The sequence below is a fragment of the Oryctolagus cuniculus genome, chromosome 1, assembly GCF_964237555.1.
Source record: "Oryctolagus cuniculus chromosome 1, mOryCun1.1, whole genome shotgun sequence".
NCBI classification, from domain to species: Eukaryota; Metazoa; Chordata; class Mammalia; order Lagomorpha; family Leporidae; genus Oryctolagus; species Oryctolagus cuniculus.
This window is the reverse complement of record NC_091432.1, coordinates 236568294-236590400: the sequence shown is the minus strand read 5'-3', so window position 1 is coordinate 236590400 and position 22107 is coordinate 236568294. Positions and strand designations below refer to the sequence as shown.

Genomic DNA, 22107 nt, shown 5'->3' with positions numbered 1-22107 from the left:
CTCTGTAACTCCTTCAAATAAATAAATCTTTTCTTAAAAAAAGTGTACAGCCAGTGGCACTGTGCAGTGATCCTGCTGTTGCACAGTCCAGAACATTCCACCTGCCTGAAGCCCAGCAGCCACTCCTCACCCGCCCGCTGCTCGGGGACGCCAGCTGCTGTCTGTCTGCAGAGCTCAGTGCCGCGAGCAGGCGCTGTGTGGGGCCTCGGGCGGGCTCAGGGTGCAGCCACGCTGCGCAGGCGTCCGTCTCCAGACTGCATCGCTGGCCTCCCGTCCCTCACGGCTGTGGGGGACACACACACACAGAGTGAGGAGCTGTCACCCTTGGCAAGGACCTCAGATCCTAAGACGCGCAGTGGACAGCCAGGCCGCAAGGCTGTGGTGCGCTGGGGTAAGCCCAACTGGACGCCGGTCTGAGCTCTGGCTGCTCCACGTCCAGTCCAGCTGCCGATGGCCCAGGTGCTTGGCCCTGCACCCGCGCGGGAGACCTGGAGAAGCTGCCGGCTCCTGGCTTCAGCCTGGCCCAGCCCCGGCCATCGCGTCCAGCTGGGGAGTGACGGGCAGATGGAAAATCTAACTCTGCCTTTCAAATAAATTAATCTGGAGGGAAAAAAAGAGGGCCCGAGTAGTCACAGCCCCGATCCACGGCAGGAGGAGGTGGACGTCCCACTGGGCACTCAGGCCATGAGGGGGTCAGGGGCAGGGAGGCCCAGGCACCCTGGGGAGGGCCACCTGCCGTCGGGCTCAGGTTCCCAAGCTGGTCCTGTCAGGGAACGCCCTCCCAGACACACTCAACGTTTGGCCAAATGGCCTGTGCAGGCCATGTGCTGACCGCCCGCAGGGGGCTGACATCTGGGCGGGCTTTGGCCCTGTTGGTCACGTTGCAGGCTTGTCTGCGCCCCGTCCCCACTTCCTCACCAAGCGGTGGCTTTTACGGGGCTGGGGGCCAGGTCACCTGCCCCGATGCCCCGTGTGCCCACCCCCTCCGGCATCTGTCCTTGGGGAGGCCAGGCTAGGGACAGGCAGCGCCTCTCAGCCGGAAGAGGGACAGTGGACTCGCCCTGGTCCCGGCCGGAGACCCCGGCCAGCTGGAGGGGGCCCAGGCGCGGGGGAGGGGCCACACTGGCCTGGGAACATGGAGGGGGGGGGGCTGTGCTGCTTGTGCGTCGCTCCAGCTCACAGAACCTTCCAGACTCCCCACGCCACGGCACGGGCTGTCGCCCTCGGCCCTTCCGCCGCAGGCTGCACCCGGCTCAGTGCAGCCGGGCCCCTCCCTGGGGCGGTCAGCTCTGCCCACGCGTCCCAGGGGTGAGGGCCACCCGACAGGACAGTCCCCTGCTACCCCCGTGTCCCCACTCCCCTGCCAGCACGTCTGAAGCTGGCGTGGACCCCAAGGCCACTGTGGGGGCGGACTGGGCACCGCTCCCCTGCGCCCCTGCCAGAAGCGATGGAGGACGCCCACTGCCTGGGAGCAGGATGCACCCCCACCCACCCCAGGCGGCAACGCCACGGCCAAGTTAGCAAACCCGCAGGATCGTCAGCATCGTTTTATTGCAAATCAGTTAAACAAAAAAAGATGAAAAAAATACATCATCTACAGTTTTGCACGTAGACAACTTTTTTTAAAAAAGTTTTTTTTCTGTAAACTACACTCTATTTTATAAAACAGTAAGAATCAACACCTCAGGCCACACCCCCGAAGGCCAGCACAGTGTGGGCGTCCCTCCCCCGCCCCCCACGCTGTGCCCCCCGCAGACGGGCAGCCGCAGGGGCACCCCGGCCACACAACAGGAGCCACGTCCCGACCACAGGACGCACCGGCTCGCTCAGATTTTTTAAACAAAATCCACCTTTAACAACGTATTTACAAACATTTACTGCGCCACAGGCCCACGCTCGACATTACAAGAGCCTGCTGCCCCCCCCCCCCCGGCCAGGGCGGGCTCCGAGTGACCCTCCAGCACGCCCGAGGCTGGGCACCAGGCTGCCAGGAGGGACCCTGGTGTAGGCTGTGCCGGCCAGCCTCCCCCCAGCGGCCGAGCCCGCGCGCAGGGCTGGGCCACCGCAGTCCGTCCACCTTCTGCCGTCCAGGGTGAAGCACCGGGCCCTCCGAGGGGGATGGCCAGGCACTGTCTTTCCGCAGCCAAGGGCACGATTCTCCCAGGGGGTGCCCACGGCGGGCACCGGGGTCCCACACGTCCGGCGTCTCCCGGCCGCGAGGCTGAGCTGTCAGGAAGGGGGTGGGGTGGACCGGGGAGCCAGAACTTGATGGCAACAGCCGCGCCGTCGGGGAGCGGGCTCTGCGCCCCGAGAACACGCTTTCCAAAAGCCACCACTGTGCACCAGGCGCCCGTTCTCACCGGTTCTCCTCCCCCGGTGTGAATGAATCCCGTGCCACACACAGGCGGGGTGGTTCCGCCTCGGGGTCACCCGCAGACGCACCTGCGGGTGGGTGGCAGGTGGCGCCGTGCACACCTCGCCCCCTTCCCCCCCAACACCGGCTCCTTCTGGAAAGACAGAGCTCAATAAATAAACGGATTTATAAACCACGAGTCCTTTAGTTTAGAGACAGGCGCCTGAGGACGCGTCCTCCTCGGGACAGAGTTTACCTGGGGCCACAAAGACAGGACATATAAATAAAAAGGCAGTGTTTCTGTGTAAAATAAAAGTCCATAAATAAATACTAGAAAAAGAAATTACAATCCTTGTCTTCTCGTTTTGTATAAAAACGCCTCTTTTGTTAAAAGACTCCTTTGGTCGGCCCCAGGCGGCGCCCGGTGGGGCTGGGGCTCGGAAGCTGGGGTCCCGCCGGCTACTTGAAGCCCTCGGGCACGTGGGCGAGCTGGGGCTGCAGGCCGCCGGGCGGGCTGGACACGCGGTCGGACCAGTCCGAGATGTTGGAGTGTGGGGACGAGCTGGACCACTGGTCGGGGGACTCGGGCGAGGGCGTGAGGAAGGGGTGCTCGGGCACCTGCAGCTGGTGGCTGGGGGTGTTGTCCACGGGCGAGGAGTAGCTGTGCTGCGAGGGCGGCGTCAGAAACTGCGCGGCCGTCATGGGCGGGGCCAGCGAGGTGGGCAGGGCCTGGCCCTCCTGCGGCAGGATGGTGTGCACCGGCAGGCTGCTGGGGCCCAGCGGCTGCACGTCGGCCTGGCTTGGCTCCCCGCCCAGGAAGCCCCGGCCCAGGTGGCCAGAGGCGGCCGACCCCACGCCGCCGAGGTGCGCCTGCGGTGCCGGCGGCAGGCTCTGCGGCTGCATCGGCTGCGTCTGCACCAGGGGCGGCGGGGCGGCCAGCCGCGTGCCGGGCAGGCCCTGGTAGCCCACCATCTGGGACAGGGTGTTGGCGGAGATGCCGACGTGCTGCAGCGCGGGGGCCTGTGTGCCCAGGCCGCCGGGGGCCACGCCCCCTCGCAGCGGGTTGTACTGGTTCGGTGCCATGCCGTTCTGCAGCCGGGACAGCCACTCGCACTGGCCGTTCACGCCAGCCGCCCCGCCCACCGTGAAATTCACGGCCCCGCCGATGCCGCCGGCGCCCGGGGCAGCCACGGGCAGGTGGGACAGGCGCGGGGGCCCCGGCTCGAAGGCCAGCCGCCCGCCCGCCCCCAGCGCGGCCATCTCGGGCTTGGCGGCCACGTTGAGGTGGCTGAGGCCCAGGTGGGCATCGGGCATCCCCGGCAGGTGGGTGAGCGGCACGGCCGGGGACTGCTGGAACGGGGACGGCAGCAGAGGCGGCGAGGCCACGTCCGACAGGTAGCCGTGGGGCGACTCCAGGGAGTCCACGGGCGACAGCATGCTCGAGGTGTCCAGCAGGCAGCCCTTGCTGTCCTGGGACTTCTTCCTGCGCGCCTTGGCGTCCTTGGCGTCCTTGGCGCCGCAGGCCAAGCTTTTGGTGCTGGGCTTGCGAGCCTTCTTGCCCTGCACGGCGGGCTTGAGGCTGCCCAGGTAGCCGCCGGGCGAGCAGAGCGCGGGCGACAGGGCGGGCGTGCCGCCCAGGGCGGGGCCGTGCAGCTGGGGGCTGCGCACCAGGCTGTACTCGTCCAGCAGCCGCACGATGTCGTGGTGCATGCGCTCCTGCGCGATGTCCCGCGGCAGCCGGTCCATGTGGTCGGTGATGTCCCGGTTGGCGAAGTGGTCGAGCAGCACCTTGGCCGTCTCGTAGCTGCCTTCCCGGGCGGCCAGGAACAGCGGCGTCTCCTCCTGGGGGCGGGGCGGGGCGGGGCGGGTGAGGGGGCCTGGCGCGGCGGGGCACGGCCCTCCCGGGGGTGCGCGCCCCAGGCTCCAGCGCCAGATCCAGCGCCAGATCGGTCCCGACCCCACCCTGGCACCCGTGGCTACCGAGCCGCCCCAGCGGTCTTTAGGGGAAAAATACAAAAAACCGGAGAAGCTTCCGAAACCCACGTTCTAGACCACCAGGGCTCCGCCCCCTGCCGGCAGCTAGCAAACGGGCAGCAGCCCCCAGGAGGCACAGACGCAGATCCCTCGGCAGACTCAGGGGCTGGGGATCCCCAAGGCACCGGGGGCGGGGCGGGGGTGTCTCCAGGCGGCCCTGGCTTCTCAGCCCCGGGTCTCGTCCGACCCACAGGGGACAGGCCGCACCTCCCCCAGGCTGCTGCCTGGACACAGGAGGCTCTATGAGGCCTCTCCAGCCTGGAGCCAGTCCCTCTGAGGGTCTGGGCCTCTCCCACGGGGACAGCACCTCCCGCCACCTGCCGGCTGCCCAGGACGGATGAAAGGACCCGGCTGGAACAGCCGAGGGCAGGTGCAGGCGAGGGGCAGGCGGAGGGGGCAGTGTGGCAGGTGGACGGCGAGCAGGGAGCCCCAGGGCAGGAGGTGAGGTCAGGTGACCGCTGACAGCCCTGCACGTGGCCCTGGCCCCCCCCCCGCGCCCCCCGCGCGCCCCCCGGCACCTTGTGGTTCTGCATGTCCTTGTTGGCGCCATTCTTCAGCAACACGACGGCGGCGTCCACGTTGTTCACGGCGGCCGCCCAGTGCAGTGCCGACTTGCCTGGGGGAGTCATGGCAGGGGTGGGCTGCAGGCCAAGCAGGCGGGGGTCCCGGCCCGGCCCTGCCCCCAGCAGGCGGGGATCCCGGCCCCGCCCCACCCCTGCAGGCGGGGGTCCTGCCCCCCGCTTACCCAGGTCGTCCACGGCGTTGACGTCGGCGTGGGAGTTGATGAGGTCCTCGAGCATGCCCTCCACGGCCAGCCGGGCGGCCAGGATCAGCGGTGTGGTGCCGTCATGCATGCGGGCGTCCAGGTCTGTGGCTCGGTTCCGGATCAGGATCTGGGCGAGAAGCGAAGGGTTCAGGTTGGGGGAGAGGGGCGGCGGCCTCCGGACACAGACCAGGCCCTCCCGGGTCTTTCAGGACACAGGGCGGCCACCCTCGACACCAAGAGCCCCTCGGTGACGGCGGCGACCCAAGACCACGCGAGGCCTCGTCCGATCCGCACTATGACCCCGGCCGCCAGGTCCGAGCCAGCCAACTGGCGACCCCAGCTCTCGGCGCCCCAGCCGTGCTCGGAGCTGCCGGGCTACACTGCGGGCACCTGGATTACCGGAGCACGGCGGGCAGGTCCCAGGTGTCCCGGGCGGGACGGGTGGTGGCCGTTTGCTGGGAGTGACCTTTGGCACTGGCCAGGCTCCAGGTGCAAAAGCGGCCACGGAGGAGGCCACCTGGGGGGCCACTGGGGAGGCCACTGGGGAGGCGCTCGCCAAACGCAGGCACAGCAGGCAGCCCCGGGGCTCAACGTGGCTCCCTTCTTTCTGCTCATTTGAGTTTCTCATTTCCACGGAACGCCGACACGTCACTGACACACTTATCAGACATGGTGTCAGGGCCCCAGGTTGTGCCCGACCGGACCTGCTCCAGGGCTGCCTGGAGGCCTGGGCACGGGCGGCGGGCAGAAGCCCCTGCCTCGGACGAGCCCCGGAGACACCAGGCATGCAAATCCCTAAATCCATGCTTGCCGGGAGAGGCCCGGGCGTGCGGCGGCCGAAGCCGTGCCTGTGGCCACAGCTGCGAGAAGGAGGCGGGGCCTCGAGGGGCTGCAGCGGGGCTGGGACTGAGCTGAGCCTGCCTCGGGCCGCTGCTTCCCCAGGCAAACGACAGATGGGGCGCCTCTTTCAAAGAGCCAAGGTGCAGGGTGCAGCCGGCCGGCAGCTACGCCCGCCTACAGGACGAGGGGATCAGGGCTCCCAGGGCCAAGAGAAAGCAGGCGGCCGCCCTGGGGGTGTCCCCGAGGACGCACACGCGCGCCGCCCCCACCTGGAAGACGCCCTGGGCATCGGCAGACACGGCCGCATGCAGCGGGGTGCGCCCCATGTTGTCCTGGATGTTGGCGTCGGCGCTGGCCTCCAGCAGGCGCTTGGCGGCGTCAGAGCGGGAGTAGCGGGCGGCCAGGTGCAGGGCGGTCTCCCCGGTGCGGTCCGTCTGGTTGTGCAGGCTGGCGCCCTGGTAGATGAAGTCGGAGATCACGGCCGGCGCGTCCTCTTCCTCCTCGCTATTCCCCGTCTCCAGGCCCCCCCCACTGCAGGAGGCGATCATGAGGGGCGTGAAGCCATCTGCAGCCAGGGCAGAGACGGGCAGGGGCTCAGCTCGGCGTCCGGGGGCCGGTCCCCAGCCTCGGCTCCGGGCGGCAGGTGGAGACCCTGCCGTTCTCCCCACTCGAGACCCAGCCGGCAGACAGAGCGAGAGGTGAGGGCAGAAAACCCACACTGTAGTACCCGCAAGGCCGCGTTTCGGGGGCAACTGAACTCCCAGGTGACAGACACAGCAACCCCCAGACCGCCCTGGACGGCGCCGCCCGCCCGGGGCTGAGGCTCCTGACCCAGAGCGCCCGGGGCCAGCGTGGCCGCAGGGCAGGCACAGGTGCCGGCCGCACTCACCCGGGCCACGCACGTTGACGTCCATGCTGTCGGCGTCCACCTCGCCCTGGGGCGGCGTCGGGGCCATGGCGGACATGCGCAGGTCGGCGGCGTCCAGGTGCTGCTGGGTCCACTGCCGGTGGTCGGTCTGGTCATCTGGGTCGGGCAGAACCACCGGCTCCTCGAACTAAGCGAGGCGGGGCGGGCAGAGAGCCAGTGTCATGACGGGCCGGTGGCTGGCCGCCACGGTGCAGGGGGGGGGGGGGCGGGCTCCGCGGGACTCACCCGGAACTTCTTGGTCTCCAGGTCCTCGTCCCCCCACTCGTTCTGGCTGTCGTCCATGAGGGCCCCGTCCGACGCGTTCTTCAGCGGCCTGCAGGCGAGGGTCAGGTCAGCACGCGGGGCTGAGCCGGGCGTCCCGAGGGGGCGGGGGTGCCCTCGCAGCCATGGCGGCCGTGGGACGCGCCCCCGCCCCGGGACCCCCCGCCTGCCCCTGGCCCCTGCGCGACTCACTTGAGGCCCACGGAGTCCTCGCCGAGCGGCTCGCGCCGCTTCTTCTTGCTGGCCTCCGACACCTTGAAGCCCTCGGGGAACCAGAGCTGGCCATGCTGCCGCCGCCGCTTGCGGGAGAGCAGCACGCCGCAGCCGAGGAAGAGGAGCAGCACGAGGCCGGCCGCGGCCACGTACATGAGGTGCAGCTGCGAGGGCGGCGGCGGCTCCACGGTCTCACCTGCGGGCGCGGGGCCGTGGGCAGGCGCCCGGACGTGAGTGGCGGCCGACTGGCTGTGCGGCCGGCGCCTCCTCGCCCGCGCGCCTCCATCCCGCCCCCCAAAATAAGGTCATTTTCTAGGCGATTAATCAGAATTGCAAACTATCGCTAAATTCCCGCCGCCAGCGGCCGTCTGGAGACGGTTTACTCTCTTCTCCTTTAAGGGAGAAGGGATTAGCCAACTTCACACCGCGGCTCCGCATCGAGCTGCTAAGACAAAGGATTTAGGGGGATTTTCGAGATACAAACTTCAACACTTCACATGACACCGATCAATTCTTCCCTCTCCTCCTCGTTTTTTTTTTTTTTAAAAAAGCTATAATGATTTTTGAAATAATACCCAACAAAGAAGAATCGGGGGGCAGGGTCGGGAGAGCTGGGGGGGTGCGCTCGCCAACGCTGTCACCCCAGGCAGGGAAGGCGTGGCCCCGCGAGGTTCCAAAAAGCTACTTCCAGAGGCAGGCCGCCGAGGCAGCCCGAGCCGGGACGGGGGCACTCACTCTGGGGGCAGGGCGGCGGCCTGGGGGGGCACTCTGGGGGCAGGGCGGCGGCCGGGGGGGCACTCGGCAGGGCAGCGGCCCGAGCAGGGGCGGGGGGCACTCTGGGGGCAGGGCGGCGGCCGGGGGGGCACTCGGCAGGGCGGCGGCCCGAGCCGGCCTGGGGGGGCACTCTGGGTGCAGGGCGGCGGCCGGGGGGGCACTCTGGGTGCAGGGTGGCGGACCGGGGGGCACTCGGGGGGCACTCTGGGGGCAGGGTGGCGGCCCGAGCGGGGGTGGGGGGCACTCTGGGGGCAGGGCGGCGGCGGGGGGGGCACTCTGGGCGCAGGGCGGTGGGGGGGCACTCACTCTGCACGGCCTCGATCTTGTAGGGGATGCTGAGGCTGCCCAGCGAGGCCAGCGCGCCCAGGAAGGCGGCCACGTCCGCGGTGCTCTGGAAGCACTGCAGGGAGGACTGCGCGCACTGCCGGTTGTCGATCTCCAGGTAGACGATGGACCTGCGGGCGCACCTGTCAGGGCCGCGCTCGGGACCGCCCCGCGGCCGTCAGGGGCAGCCCAGGGCCCACGCCCGCGACCGCAGGTGGACTGGGGCCCCACGGCCGTCAGGGGCGGCCCAGGGCCCGTGCCAGGACCTCAGGTGGACTGGGCCCCTGCTGAGCGGCGTGGGCACGAGGGGCTCTGCCAGCCAGCGCTTCCAGCGCCCCTGATGGTTCTGCGCCCCCCCCACCCAGGGTGCACCTCTCCCTCACTCAGCTCTCGCCTTCAAGACCTGGCCAGAGCACCCGTCCTGGGACCCCCCAGGCCAACAAGGTGGACACAGTGACCAGAGTGGACAGTGGCTGGGTGGATGTGGTGGCTGGGGGGGCACTGCAGTGGCTGGGGTGGACACAGTGACCAGAGTGGACAGTGGCTGGGTGGACGTGGTGGCTGGGGGGGCACTGCAGTGGCTGGGGTGGACGCAGTGACCAGAGTGGACAGTGGCTGGGTGGATGTGGTGGCTGGGTGGGCACTGGCTGGGATGGACATGGTGGCTGGGGGGGCACTGCAGTGGCTGGGGTGGACACAGTGACCAGAGTGGACAGTGGCTGGGTGGACGTGGTGGCTGGGTGGATGTGGTGGCTGGGGGGCACTGCAGTGGCTGGGGTGGACACAGTGACCAGAGTGGACAGTGGCTGGGTGGACGTGGTGGCTGGGTGGGCACTGGCTGGGTGGACGTGGTGGCTGGGGGGGCACTGCAGTGGCTGGGGTGGACAGTGGCTGGGTGGTGTTCTCGCCCAGGGTGGGAGCACCCGGGGACCGGGGTTGGCTCAGCCCCGTCCGCAGCGCCGGGGGCAGAACCTCAAAACCAGGCGTGGGCGGACGCGCTGCCCCCGGGAGGGGTGAGGGGAGGGGCCGGGAGGGGCCGGGACGGGCGCTCACCCGCGGACGTCCATGGGGTCCAGCTCCCTGCGGCGGCGCCCGCCCCCGGCGCCGGGCAGCAGCGAGGCCCGCACGCGGCCCAGCAGGCTGCCGGGCGCGGCCCAGCCGTGGGCGTCGGCGTGGGCGTGGGCGGCGCGTTTGACCGGGTGCTTGCGCAGCTCCTCCTCGCGGCCGTAGTAGGGGAAGATCATCTGCCGGCCCTGCGCGTCCCGCTTGAAGACCACGTTGGTGTGCAGCACGCGGCTGAGCTCCCGCAGGAAGTGGAAGGAGCTGTTGCGCAGGCGCTCGGGCGGCAGGAGCACCACGACCACCAGCGTGCCGGCCGCCAGCCGCTCGGGCACGTGCTCGGCGCAGTCCAGCCCGTCCCACTCGCACTCGGCGCTGTTGCAGCCCTGGTCGCAGTGCCCGTCGCTGAAGTGGTCCTGGCAGTACTGCTCGTACAGGGGGCTGCGGGAGGCGGGCTCAGTCAGGGCTGCTCCGGGGCGCCCCAGCCCCGCCCCCAGCCAGCCCCGCCCCCAGCCAGCCCCGCCCCCAGCCAGCCCCGGGCCACCGTCCCATCCTGCCCCGCCCTCCAGCCCCGCCCCCAGCCAGCCCCGCCCCCCAGCCAGCCTGGGGCCGCCGTCCCATCCTGCCCCGCCCTCCAGCCCCGCCCCCGCCCCGCCCCCAGCCAGCCCCGCCCCCAGCCAGCCCCGCCCCCAGCCAGCCCTGGGCCACCGTCCCATCCTGCCCCGCCCCGCCCTCCAGCCCCGCCCCAGCCTCCTGCCCTGCCCCGCCCTCCTGCCCCGCCCCATCCCCCTGCCCCGCCCCGCCCTCCAGCCAGCCCCGGGCCGTCCCATCCTGCCCCTGATCCCAGCCTCCAGTCCCGCCCCACCCTCCAGCCCCACCCCACCCTCCAGCCCCACCCTCCAGCCCCGCCCCCAGCCAGCCCAGGGCCGCCATCCCATCCTGCCCCGCCCTCCAGCCCCGCCCCCGCCCCGCCCCCAGCCAGCCCCCGGGCATCCCATCCTGCCCCTGATCCCAGCCTCCAGCCCCGCCCCCATCCTGCCCCTGATCCCAGCCTCCAGCCCCGCCCTGCCCTCCAGCCCCACCCCCAGCCCCGGGCCATCCCATCCTGCCCCTGATCCCAGTCTCCAGCCCCGCCCCCATCCTGCCCCTGATCCCAGCCTCCAGCCCCGCTCCGCCCTCCAGCCCCATCCCCAGCCCCGGGCCATCCCATCCTGCACCTGATCCCAGCCTCAGCCCCGCCCCCAGCCCCGCCCCCGCCCCGCCCAGGCCCCGCCTCACTTGCAGTGGCCCTCGGCGCGCTGGCAGTCGAAGCCGTCGAAGAGGCAGCCGGCCGAGTTGCACTGGCTGTCGCAGCGGCCGTCGCTGAAGTACTTCCAGCACTGCAGGGCCTGCGTGCAGTTCTTCCAGGGGTCGTCGAAGTTGAGCGAGCAGTCGCCGCCGTCCCAGCCGCACGCGTGGCTGTTGCACGCCAGGCTGCACACCTTGTTGCCGGCGTCCTCGCGGCACTCGGGCAGCTCGCAGGCCTCCTCGACCGGCGGCGGGGGGATGTCGCGCCCCGCGCCGCCCCCGAAGCTGTAGTCCAGGATGTGGCACAGGAGCCCGTTGAACTTGGCCGGGCACAGGCAGCGGTAGAAGGGGCTCTCGGCCGTGGGCTCACAGGTGCCCTGGTTGTAGCAGGGGTTCCCGGTGAGGCAGGGGCTGCTGGCCGGGAACTGGCACTCGGGGCCGGTGAAGGGGCTCAGGCACAGGCAGGTGGGGCTGCGCGGGCCCGACACGCAGGTGCCGCCGTTGTGGCAGTGCAAGGTGCCGCAGGTGCGGGCGTCGTTCTCACACGTGGCGCCCTCGAACCCCTGCGGGAGGCGTGCAGGCGGGCGCTCAGCGGGCGGCTCCCTGGACGCCACACGCCCGGCCGGCCCCAGTGGCGCCGCGGCTTCCCGTCCCCCGGAGGGCAATGGCCGTCTCCACAGCGGAAAAACCCGGCGCGGCGGGGGTCTGGAGACAGCGGGGTAGGGGGTGGCGGGCGAGCGCCGAGCCTGAACGCAGAGCTCCGTTAGCAACAAGGCATCCACGCCGGCCCGAAACAAACACCCGCAATCGTGCCGCGCCTGTCGCCAAGCGCCTGGGGGCCGGCATCCCATGTGGGCGCCGGTTCCAGTCCCGGCTGCTCCACTTCCAGTCCAGCTCCCTGCTGTGGCCTGGGAAGGCAGTGGAGGATGCCCGGGTACTTGGGCCCTGCACCCGCGTGGGAGACCTGGAGGAAGCTCCCGGCTCCTGGCTTCGGATCGGCGCAGCTCCGGCCACTGCGGCCACCCGGGGACTGAACCAGTGGGGACGGCAGATAACCCCCTCCCCTCCCCACTCTTTCAAAGAAACACGCGAATCCTGAAAAATCACGAAGCAAAAAAGGTGTCCACAGCTGGGAAAACAGCAGAGGGGGCAACACAGACCTCGCTGCCCGAAGCCCAGGGGACAGGACTCTCAGGCCCAGAGGCTCCGCCCCCGGTGCCCACCCTGCTCCCGCCCCTGCAGACCCCAGGACTCGGCACGCCCCCACCTACCGCCGGGCACTTGCAGATGAAGCCGCGGGCAGTGTTGGCGGCCACAGCACAGGTGCCTCCGTTCCTGCAGGGCCTGCTCTTGCAGCCGTTGATAACGGACTCGCAGCGGCGCCCTGGGGGCGGCAGGAAGCGGGGCTCGTGAGGGGCCGCCTCTGCCCGCCTGCCGCGCCCCGGCCCGGGCACCCGCCGGTGTGGCCGCCCCCTGCCCGCCCAGCTGCACCCCGGCCCGGGCACCCGCCAGTGTGGCCGCCCCCTGCCCGCCCAGCCGCACCCCGGCCCGGGCACCCGCCGGTGTGGCCGCCCCCTGCCCGCCCAGCTGCACCCCGGCCCGGGCACCCGCCGGTGTGGCCGCCCCCTGCCCGCCCAGCTGCACCCCAGCCCGGGCACCCGCCGGTGTGGCTGCCCCCTGCCCGCCCAGCCGCGCCCCGGCCTGGGCACCCACCGGTGTGGCCGGCGCGGCACTCGCAGTGGAAGCCGTTGACGCGTTGCACACAGTTCTGGGTGCCGCGGGCGTCACAGGGGTCGGACAGGCACTCGTTGACGTCGCCCTCGCACCGCTCGCCCACGAAGCCGGGCGGGCAGCTGCAGCTGTAGCCGCCCACCTGGTCCACGCAGGTGCCGTTGTTGAAGCAGCGGGGGCTCCGCGTGGCGGGGTCCAGCGCGGGGCTGCAGTCGTCCACGTTGATCTCACAGTGCACGCCTGCGGGGCGCGGGCGGTCAGGGCCGGGCCCGCGGGGCGCACGGGGCGGGGGCTGGGCGGCCGGGCCGGGGCGGGCACTCACCCTGGGTGCCCCGGGGGCAGGAGCACTTGTAGGTGTTGGTGAGGTCGATGCAGGTGCCCCCGTGCTGACAGGGCAGGGACAGACACTCGTTGACCTCCAGGGAGCAGTTGGCGCCGTGGTAACCAGCCGCGCACTGTGCGGGCAGAACGGGGGGCGGGGCTCAGCACCCTCACCCGACAGACCTGGGGGCCCCGGGCAGGGCCTCTGCAAGCTGAGGGGAGGGGGCCGGGCCCCCCGTGCCAGCCCTCGGCACAGCCTTGTCCTCCCAGCCGTCCCCCCACGGACCCCCGGCCGGGCCCCACCTTGCAGGAGTAGCCGCCCAGGTAGTCGACACAGGTGGCCCCGTTCTGGCAGGGGTTGGGCGAGCATTCGTCCACCTCCTCCTCGCAGTAGCTGCCTGTGTAGCCGGCCTGGCAGCGGCAGTGGTGCGTGTCGCCCGCGTCCACGCAGAGGCCCCCGTGCTGGCACAGCTGGGCCACGTCGATGCCTGCGGGGACGGCACGCGGGCAGGTGAGGCCGGGCCCCGCGCTGGCGGCAGAGCCCCAGCACGCGCCGGGCGCCGGGCGTTACCTCGCTTGTGCGCGGCCACCTCGCAGGACACGCTGGGCACGTCGCAGTGCAGGCCGGTCCAGCCGCTGTGGCACTCGCAGTGGTAGCGCGTGCTGGTCTGCCAGCACCTGCCACCGTTCTTGCAGGGCGAGGACTCACACCAGCGCACGAGGCTCTGCGGGCGGCAGGGGTCAGCCGCAGGCGGCAGGGGTCAGCCACGGGCGGCAGGGGTCAGCCGCGGGCCGCAGGGGTCAGCCGTGGGCCGCAGGGGGTCAGCCGCAGGCGGCAGGGGTCAGCCGCGGACCGCAGGGGGTCAGCCGCGGGCCGCAGGGGGTCAGCCGCGGGCCGCAGGGGGTCAGCCACGGGCGGCAGGGGTCAGCCACGGGCGGCAGGGGTCAGCCGCGGGCGGCAGGGGTCAGCCGCGGACCGCAGGGGGTCAGCCGCGGGCCGCAGGGGTCAGCCACGGGCGGCAGGGGTCAGCCGCGTGCGGCAGGGGTCAGCCGCGGGCCGCAGGGGGTCAGCCGCGGGCCGCAGGGGGTCAGCCGCAGGCGGCAGGGGTCAGCCGCGGGCCGCAGGGGGTCAGCCGCGGGCCGCAGGGGGTCAGCCGCGGGTGGCAGGGGTCAGCCGCGCCCGCCACAAACCCAGACAGTGAAGCCTGTCATCGGCAACGCCCACTGGGAGCCATCCACTGAAGACAGACAGGCGGTAATCCCGCCCTGTTCCACGAGGGGCCCTATCGTGGCCACCCATCTCCCGCCGGTGGCCCGCATTCCCACCCCAGCTCCAGAAACCTGGGCGGTGTCTCCTGCCTCTGCCTCTGGCTCCTCCCACGGCGGCACTGGCCGGGGCGGCCGGCAGCCGTGACGACCCAGCGCCCGCCCTCACCTGGCAGTTGAGGCCGGTGTAGCCCTGGGGGCAGGTGCACTTGTAGGTGCCGTAGCCGTCCTGGCAGGTGCCGCCGTGCAGGCAGGGCCGCGAGTCGCACTCGTTGACGTCGTGCTGGCAGTAGCTGCCGGTGAAGCCGGCCGGGCACAGGCAGGTGAAGGAGTCGATGCCGTCCACGCAGGTGCCGCCATTGAAACAGGAGCTGGGGTGGCAGGCAGTGGGGAGCAGGCTCAGGGTGGGGGTCCCTGCTCGGGGAGGCTCCTGCAAGCCAGCGTCCTCCCTTCGACTCGAGCCATCGGGGCCCGTCGGCCAGGACAGGCCGGGAGCAGCCTGGCTGACCACAGGGAGGCCGCAGACCCTCACTGCTCAGCCCGTCTCCCTGCAGACGGGGGCTTCGCCACACGCCCAGGGACGCGGGGGTTAAAGTAGGAGGCAGGAGGGCACAGGGCACAGGACCAGGGACGGCGCTGGCCGGCGTGCAGTGCCGAGTTTCCTGGCGGCCACGGCAAGGAGCAAACGAGACCGGGACAAAGTTCTCGCCTGCGGGTGCGGGACACACCTGCCCTGCTGAGTTCTCCTGCATTTGCTTTCATTGTACGGGAAAGGCAGAGGAGCAGAGAAACTGAGACAGGCATCCAGACCCCCACCCACATCTCCCACGTGCCTGCAGGGGCCCGGGCAGCTGAGCCATCGCTGTGGCCCCCCAGGACCGGCACGGGCAGGAAGCTGGACAGGAAGTGGGCGTGGCCAGGACCACCCCAAGCTTCCCAGCCCCAAGCACCTGCAGGCTGAACCCCCTGGGCCAGGGCAGCAGGTCACGAGCCCCCCCACCCCGGGGACGCCACACTGCAAGGGCCTGGACTGACTCCCGGCTCCTGGCTCCCAACTCCGGCCCCCCGCCCTGGCCCCGGCCCCCACCCCCCGCCCCCGACCTCCGGCCCCCCGGCCCAAAACTCCAGCCCCTGACCTCCGGCCCCCGCCCCCAGCCCCGGCCCCTGACCTCCGGCCCCCGGCCCCCAGCCCCCCGCCCCCAGCCCCCGCCCCGCACACCTCTCCGTGCAGTCCGGGATGTTGATCTCGCAGTGGATCCCGTTGAAGCCGGGCGGGCAGGTGCAGGTGTAGCCGCTCACGCAGTCGGTGCAGTTGGCGCCGTGCCGGCAGGGGTTGCTGGCGCACTCGTTCACGTCCTCCTCGCAGAAGGCGCCCTGGAAGCCGGGCAGGCAGTCGCAGAAGGCCGCGTTCACGCCGTCCGTGCAGGAGCCGCCGTTGTGACATGGGTCTGGGAGGGGCGGAAGGGCAGGCCTGAGCGGGGCCGTCACTGCGGCCATCGGCCAGCCCCCTGGAGCCCCCACCCACGGCCCACCTCCTGTGTGGCGTCTGTCTCCCCACGGGGCTCCCAGGAGAGCCGAAGAGACGGACGGAGCATTCTGCCACCGCCTGGGGGCGCCACGCAGAACCTCGGCTCCCCCAGAGCTGAGCTGTGTGCGGCCCAGCTGGCCGCCGGCTCCTCGGCCTCCCAAAACCACCTGGGCCAGCCTGGGGGCGCCTGCGGGAGCCCCGTCCCGCCCACGTCAGCACAGCAGGCGGAGGGCTGGGCGGCCTCTCCGGGTGCCACCGGCCAGCACCAGCCGGACGCCCCGTCCTCCCCGGGGCCACTCACTCGGCCGGCAGTCGTCGATGTCGGTCTCGCAGCTGCGCCCCGTGTAGCCGGGCCGGCACAGGCAGTGGAAGCCGCCGTGGGTGTTCCGGCAGGAGGCGCCGTGGCGGCACGGGTTCTTCACACACTCGTTGATGTCGATCTCACAGGTCTGCCCTGCGGGGGAGGGGCCCAGGCCGCTCAGGCACCTGCAGCCCCCACTCGCCAGGCGGGGCGCACCCCAGGCCACGCCTCTCCTCCGCCCGCCCAGCCGTGGGGTCAGGGGAGCTGGGGACAGGAAGGGTCCTGCCCTGCAGGCCGCCGCCCGGGACCTCCCACCGTCCACCGCGGGTCCCTCGGGGGCCAGCCTCACCCTGCCAGCCCGGGGGGCAGACGCAGGAAAAGCTCTCGTAGTCCTCGGATTCCTGGCACTCGCCGCCATTTCTACAGGGGCCGGGGGCGCAGGGGGCCAGGATCGCCTCACATGTGGCTCCTACGGGGAGGGGGCGCGCGGTGAAGCCTCGACCGGGCCAGCACCCCAGGCCGGCACCCGTGGGACAAGTGGGACCCTGAATGGGGGCGACAGCTGGGCACAGATGGACGGGGCCGCAGGCCCAAGCCCCTGGCCCCGGGCCGCTGCACACAGCCCTGACTTCCTGTTTACGGGCGCGGGGCTGGCGTCCCCCGCTATCTCCCGCGTCCCCGCTATCGCTTCCCAGGGCCTTTCTTCCCATCGGTTTCCAGGGCGACCCGGGCAGGCAGGAACAGGGCCAGCGTTTCCGACAATTGTGCAAGGGAAGCGGGGAGCGGGCAGACAGGAAGCGGTCAGCACAGCCCGCACCGCCCGCTGGCCAGAGGCAGGCGGCGGCCGGGGCCTCAGGGGCGCCCCGTGCGGCGGGAGGGGCGAGACCCAGCCCCTGCCTTCCGTCACCGAGAACACCCACGGCTACGCCGCTGTCCTGGAACCCTGGGCCCCAGCCTGGGGGCCCGACTCCACAGGTCCTCAACCAAGGGGGTTGCTTCCCACGGCCCCCGTGGCTGCAGGCACGGCAGGCGCTGGGACCCCTCCTCTGCTCCCTGGTCCCCACACAGGGGACCCCTGTCCAAAGGACCCCTCAGGCCGGCTCCCGGGGGAGGGCACAGCCCTCAGCCGGGCGTTCCGTGTCTCCGCTAACCTGGCAACCCCTCCCCCAGGTGCAGGCCCACATTTTGGGCAGCCGGCAGTGGGCTTACTGAGACTCCTTGCAGAACCTCCTGGAACACCTGTTGAGACCCACTGAGCCAGGCCCCGGCCACACGCAGCCACACCTGGTCACGCCCGGCCACGCCTGGTCACGCCCAGCCACGCCTGGCTCACCTGTGTAGGGCAGCAGGCAGTTGCACTTGTACCCGGCCACGTCGTCCATGCAGGTGCCCTGGTTTAGACAAGGGTTGGACGCACACTCGTTGATGTTGGTCTGGCAGTTGGAGCCTGCAGGAGTGGACAGCGGTCAGCATGTGGGCCGCTGCAGGAGCCCGGGGCCTGCTCCACGGGCCCCCAGCCCCCTCCTGTCCCGAGCAGAGGCCAGGCGCCCCGGGGGCGAGGCCGTGGGAGCTGGGCGCGCCGGCTCACCGCTGAAGCCTTCGCGGCAGGTGCACACGTAGCCGCCCGTCATGTCGCGGCAGCTGCCGCCGTTGACGCAGGGGTTGGACTCGCACTCGTTGTTGTTGGTGTCGCAGTTCGTGCCACCCCAGCCGGGGGCACAGTCGCACGTGTACCTGTGAGGCAGCCACACGGCGGGTCGGACGTGGGTCTGGCTGCGGGCCGTCAGCGGCCCAGAGTCGGGGCCCCTGGACCCGCAGCTGAGGCTGTGCCAGACCTGGGACAGCGCAGGGCAGGGGCCACGGCTGGGGGTCCTCCCCTCCTCCCCCACTGTGGATGCCGGGCAAAGATGGGGGGCCCCTGCCGGTTCCGACGGCGCCACCCAGGCCAGGACCCACGGGTGTCTCAGGCCCACTCTGGCCCGGTGTGGGGCCCCTGCTCCCGGCCGTACCCGTTGAGGCCGTCCCTGCAGACCCCGTGGACGCAGGGGTCGCTGCTGCACTCGTTGACCTCGGACAGGCACGTGGGCCCGTGGTAGCCCTCGGGGCAGCGGCAGCTGAAGCTGTTGACGCCGTCCTCACAGGTGCCCCCGTTATGGCATGGGCTGCCGGCACACTCGTCAATGTCCACGTTGCACAGGCTGCCTGCGGGCAGGGGCGGGGCTCAGAGACTCCCTCATGGTGGGGGCAGCCACGCCCTCGCTTCCCCGTGGGTCAACCCGGGACAGCGCACTGCCCCTCCGCACTTCCCAGGTGGCCACAGCCCCAGCCAGCCTGGCGCCGCCCATACCCAGGCTACCCAGTGGGTGCCTGTGGCCCAGGGAGGCCGCAGACAGAGATGGACACACACCCAGGGGCCTGGCCTGCCCACAGCCTGCGCCCTCACTGCCCACCAGGCCACGGTATGGGGCCCAGCCTGGGCTGGAGGGATGACCGGGGACAACGGGCACACGGGTGCCGGCCTGGCCCACCCAGGCACTCTGCTGCAGCTGGCTCGGGCCCCTGCCACCCCGGCCCTCGGGCCCCGCTCACCTGTGTAGCCCGGCTCGCAGGCACACTCGTAGCCGTCAATCTTGTCCAGACAGGTGCCTGAGTCGCAGGGGTTGCTGGCACAGTCGTCCAGGTTGATCTCGCAGTTGGGGCCTGGGGAGAGAGGCGGGGCCGTCAGCCCCAAGCCCCGCCCCTGCCGGCGCCCCGCCCCCGCCGGCCCGGCCCGGCACCTGTGGTCCCCTTGAGGCAGAGGCAGAGGTAGGCGTTGTCGCGGTCCTGGCAGGTGGCCCCGTGGCGGCAGGGCTGGCTGTAGCACTCGTTGACGTTGGTCTCACAGTGGTGGCCGGTGTAGCCGGGCCGGCAGACGCAGGTGAAGGTGGCGACACCGTCCTTGCAGGAGCCGTAGTGACAGGGGTCAGGGACGCACTCGTCAATGTCCACCTCGCAGTGGGTCCCCGTGTAGCCTGCGTGGCGGGAGGGGTGGGCACCGGAGGGCTCGGGACGCTGCCAGCCAGGCCGGGCCAGCGCACCCCCGGGAGGAAGGCAGGCGTGCGGGGCAGGGGATGGGGCGCTCCCACCCCCCGCCGGCGTCAGAGCAGAGCCACGCTCCGGCCCGGGTGTGCCAGGTGTGCCGCGCGGGCCCCGCACCTTCGGCGCACACGCAGGTGTAGGTGTTGGGCCCGTCCAGGCACTTGGCGCCGTTCTTGCAGGGCGTGCTGGCGCACTCGTCCACGTCGTACTGGCACAGGTGCCCGCTGAAGCCTGCGGCCGGGCAGGGGCACCTTCAGTGCTGGCTCCGCCCACAGCCTACCGCCAGTCCTCCCCCAAACCCACTCCCGCCTGCCCAGGGGTCTGAGGCTGCTGGCGACCATCTCAGGAGGAGGCTCGAGGCCGACCCCGGACGTCCCCCCCGCCCCGGGCCTCACCGGTGGGACACTCACACACAAACCCGTGTCCATCTCAGGAGGAGGCTCGAGGCCGACCCTGGACGTCCCCCCCGCCCCGGGCCTCACCGGTGGGACACTCACACACGAACCCGTGTCCATCTCGGGAGGAGGCTTGAGGCCCCGCCCCGGACGCCCCGCCCCGGGCCTCACCCGTGGGACACTCACACACGAACCCGTGTCCATCTCGGGAGGAGGCTCGAGGCCGACCCCGGACGTCCCCCCCGCCCTGGGCCTCACCCGTGGGACACTCACACACGAACCCGTGTCCATCTCGGGAGGAGGCTCGAGGCCCCGCCCCGGACGCCCCGCCCCGGGCCTCACCCGTGGGACACTCGCACAGGAAGTCGTTGGTCTTGTCCAGACAGCGGCCGTTGTGCAGGCAGGGGCTGCTGGCACACTCGTCCGTGTTCACCTCGCAGTGCACGCCCTCGTAGCCTGTGGCGGGGACCGGGGCGGTCAGCCGGGGGCTCCCCTACAGCCCCTGCAGGCCGGATGCCCGGACGCCCAGCACCCCCCCGCTGCGCCCCCACGCCGCCCGCCGCCCCAGCGACCCTGCGCCTCCCCGGCGCCCCCACGCCACGCCGCCCCGCACGCACCGGGCATGCAGATGCACTGGAACTCCCCGATCTGGTCCAGGCAGGTGGCGTCGTTCCGGCAGGGGCTGGAGATGCACTCGTTCACGTCCATCTCGCAGCGCGGGCCCGTGTAGCCCTGCAGGCACTGGCACTCGAAGGACCCCAGGGTGTTCAGGCACTTGCCCGCGTGCTCGCAGGGGTTGGCGCCTGGCGGGGTGGGGGGTGCAGGTCAGGGGCCGCTGTGGCCCAGGGCCTCGGCTCGGGCACCCCGGGACCCCCGTGCCTACCCAGGGCGCACTCGTCCACGTCCTGGCTGCAGGCTGGCCCCGTGTAGCCCGAGGGGCAGGTGCAGATGGCCTTGCCGTTCACAGGGTTGGTGTCACAGTTGGAGCCCTCATTGCAGGGGTTGCTGATACACGCGTCGTTGAGGTGGCACAGCAGGCCTGGGGGGCAGGGCGGACGGTGGTCACCCCCAACACCAGGGGGCAGGGCGGACGGCAGTCACCCCCCGACACCCAGGGGACAGGGCGGATGGCAGTCACCCCCGACACCCAGGGGACAGGGCGGACGGCGGTCACTCCCAGACACCCAGGAACAGGGTGGACGGCGGTCACCCCCGACACCCAGGGGACAGGGCGGACGGCGGTCACCCCCGACACCCAGGGACAGGGCGGACGACCGTCATCCATCCCCGACACCCAGGGGGCAGGGCGGACGGCGGTCACCCCCCGACACCCAGGGACAGGGCGGACGGCGGTCACCCCCCGACACCCAGGGACAGGGCGGACGGCGGTCACCCCCCGACACCCAGGGGGCAGGGCGGACGGCGGTCACCCCCCGACACCCGGGGGCAGGGCGGACGGCGGTCACCCCCCGACACCCAGGGGGCAGGGCGGACGGCAGTCACCCCCCGACACCCAGGGGGCAGGGCGGACGGCGGTCACCCCCCGACACCCCGAGGAGCCTCCCCCCACGGCCCTCCCTCCGACCCTCGGGTTTTTCCCGCCCCCGTGGGCCCCGCCCCCTCGCTCACGCTGGCCCTGCCCGGCCGGGGCGCCCGCGGGCCCGGCACCCACCCGTGCGGCCGTGCGGACACTCGCAGTAGAAGGAGGCCACGCGGTCGTGGCACGTGGCGCCGTGGAAGCAGGCGGCGCTGGCGCAGTCGTCGATGTTCTCGCTGCAGTCCTCGCCGGTCCAGCCGTTGACGCACACGCAGTTGTAGCCGCCGTGGCTGTTGTGGCAGGTGCCGCCGTTCTGGCAGGCGTTGGGCATGAGCTGGCACTCGTCCACGTCCTCCGTGCAGTACTGGCCTGCGGGGCGGGGGCAGGTGACCGTCCGCGGGGCGCTCCCCGCCCACCACGTGCAGGGCTGCGGTGCCACCCCCTCCAGGAAGCCCTCCTGGGCCGGCCCCACCCTGGCTCCTTCCTGTGCCCAGCACACGGGGGCTCTCGTCTTGCCGCGGTGCGGTGTCGGCTGCTACCCTTGCCTGCATCCCCCAGGGAGGGGCCCCGGGGCAGGTGCAGCTGCCATGCTGTGCCGGAGGATGGGGGGAGACTGGCGGAGGGCGGGGCCGCCTCCCGCGGCGCACCTGTCCACTCCGGCGGGCAGCGGCAGTTGTAGGTGTTCACGCCGTCCACGCAGGCGCCCCCGTTCTTGCAGTTGTTGGCGGGGCAGTCGTCCACATTCTCCTCGCAGTTCTGCCCGGTGAAGCCTGCGGCAGGGGAGCCGGGGCCGCATGAGCCTCGGCCCGCACCCGGCTCCTCGCCCTGCGGCGCCTGCGCCCAGGCTGCGCCCCGGGACCACAGGTGACCGCCCTCGTGGGAAGCCACCGCGAGACGGGCTGGCAGCCACACAGGGCATTCAGGGACACTGGGGTCTGGAAGGTTCTGTGGGAACCCCCCAAACAAGTCCCCAGTGGTGCCCAACGGGGCACCGTCCACGGCAACCTCGTCTCCTGGGGCTGACGCTGCGGTCTCCAGGCTCTGAGCCCCTGGCCGGCAGCTCCAGGGAGGGCAGGGGCGCAGCCTTGGGCTCCCGGCGCGGCCCCGGCAC

General features: G+C 71.7%; 1 protein-coding gene across 1 annotated transcript in view; it reads right to left on the bottom strand.

The window, feature by feature from the left end:
• Positions 1-1534: 1534 nt before the first annotated feature.
• The window catches only part of NOTCH1 (notch receptor 1), a 35561-nt gene continuing 14988 nt past the window's right edge, over positions 1535-22107 (bottom strand). Inside the window, exons 5-34 of the mRNA XM_070058926.1 lie at positions 21644-21766; positions 21132-21365; positions 20343-20498; positions 20077-20262; positions 19802-19915; positions 19182-19295; positions 18764-18997; positions 18576-18686; positions 17996-18188; positions 17575-17720; positions 17320-17433; positions 16336-16455; positions 15987-16139; positions 15377-15605; positions 14327-14528; positions 13463-13616; positions 13195-13379; positions 12893-13025; positions 12553-12810; positions 12111-12223; positions 10831-11402; positions 9547-9993; positions 8476-8624; positions 7375-7591; positions 7147-7234; positions 6883-7048; positions 6263-6558; positions 5133-5280; positions 4906-5003; positions 1535-4195 (exon numbers count right to left, since the gene is read on the bottom strand). Of these exons, the coding sequence (XP_069915027.1) occupies positions 2813-4195; positions 4906-5003; positions 5133-5280; positions 6263-6558; positions 6883-7048; positions 7147-7234; positions 7375-7591; positions 8476-8624; positions 9547-9993; positions 10831-11402; positions 12111-12223; positions 12553-12810; positions 12893-13025; positions 13195-13379; positions 13463-13616; positions 14327-14528; positions 15377-15605; positions 15987-16139; positions 16336-16455; positions 17320-17433; positions 17575-17720; positions 17996-18188; positions 18576-18686; positions 18764-18997; positions 19182-19295; positions 19802-19915; positions 20077-20262; positions 20343-20498; positions 21132-21365; positions 21644-21766 (6836 nt within the window). The 3' untranslated portion in view covers positions 1535-2812. The remainder of the gene's footprint in view (positions 4196-4905; positions 5004-5132; positions 5281-6262; positions 6559-6882; positions 7049-7146; positions 7235-7374; positions 7592-8475; positions 8625-9546; positions 9994-10830; positions 11403-12110; positions 12224-12552; positions 12811-12892; positions 13026-13194; positions 13380-13462; positions 13617-14326; positions 14529-15376; positions 15606-15986; positions 16140-16335; positions 16456-17319; positions 17434-17574; positions 17721-17995; positions 18189-18575; positions 18687-18763; positions 18998-19181; positions 19296-19801; positions 19916-20076; positions 20263-20342; positions 20499-21131; positions 21366-21643; positions 21767-22107) is intronic.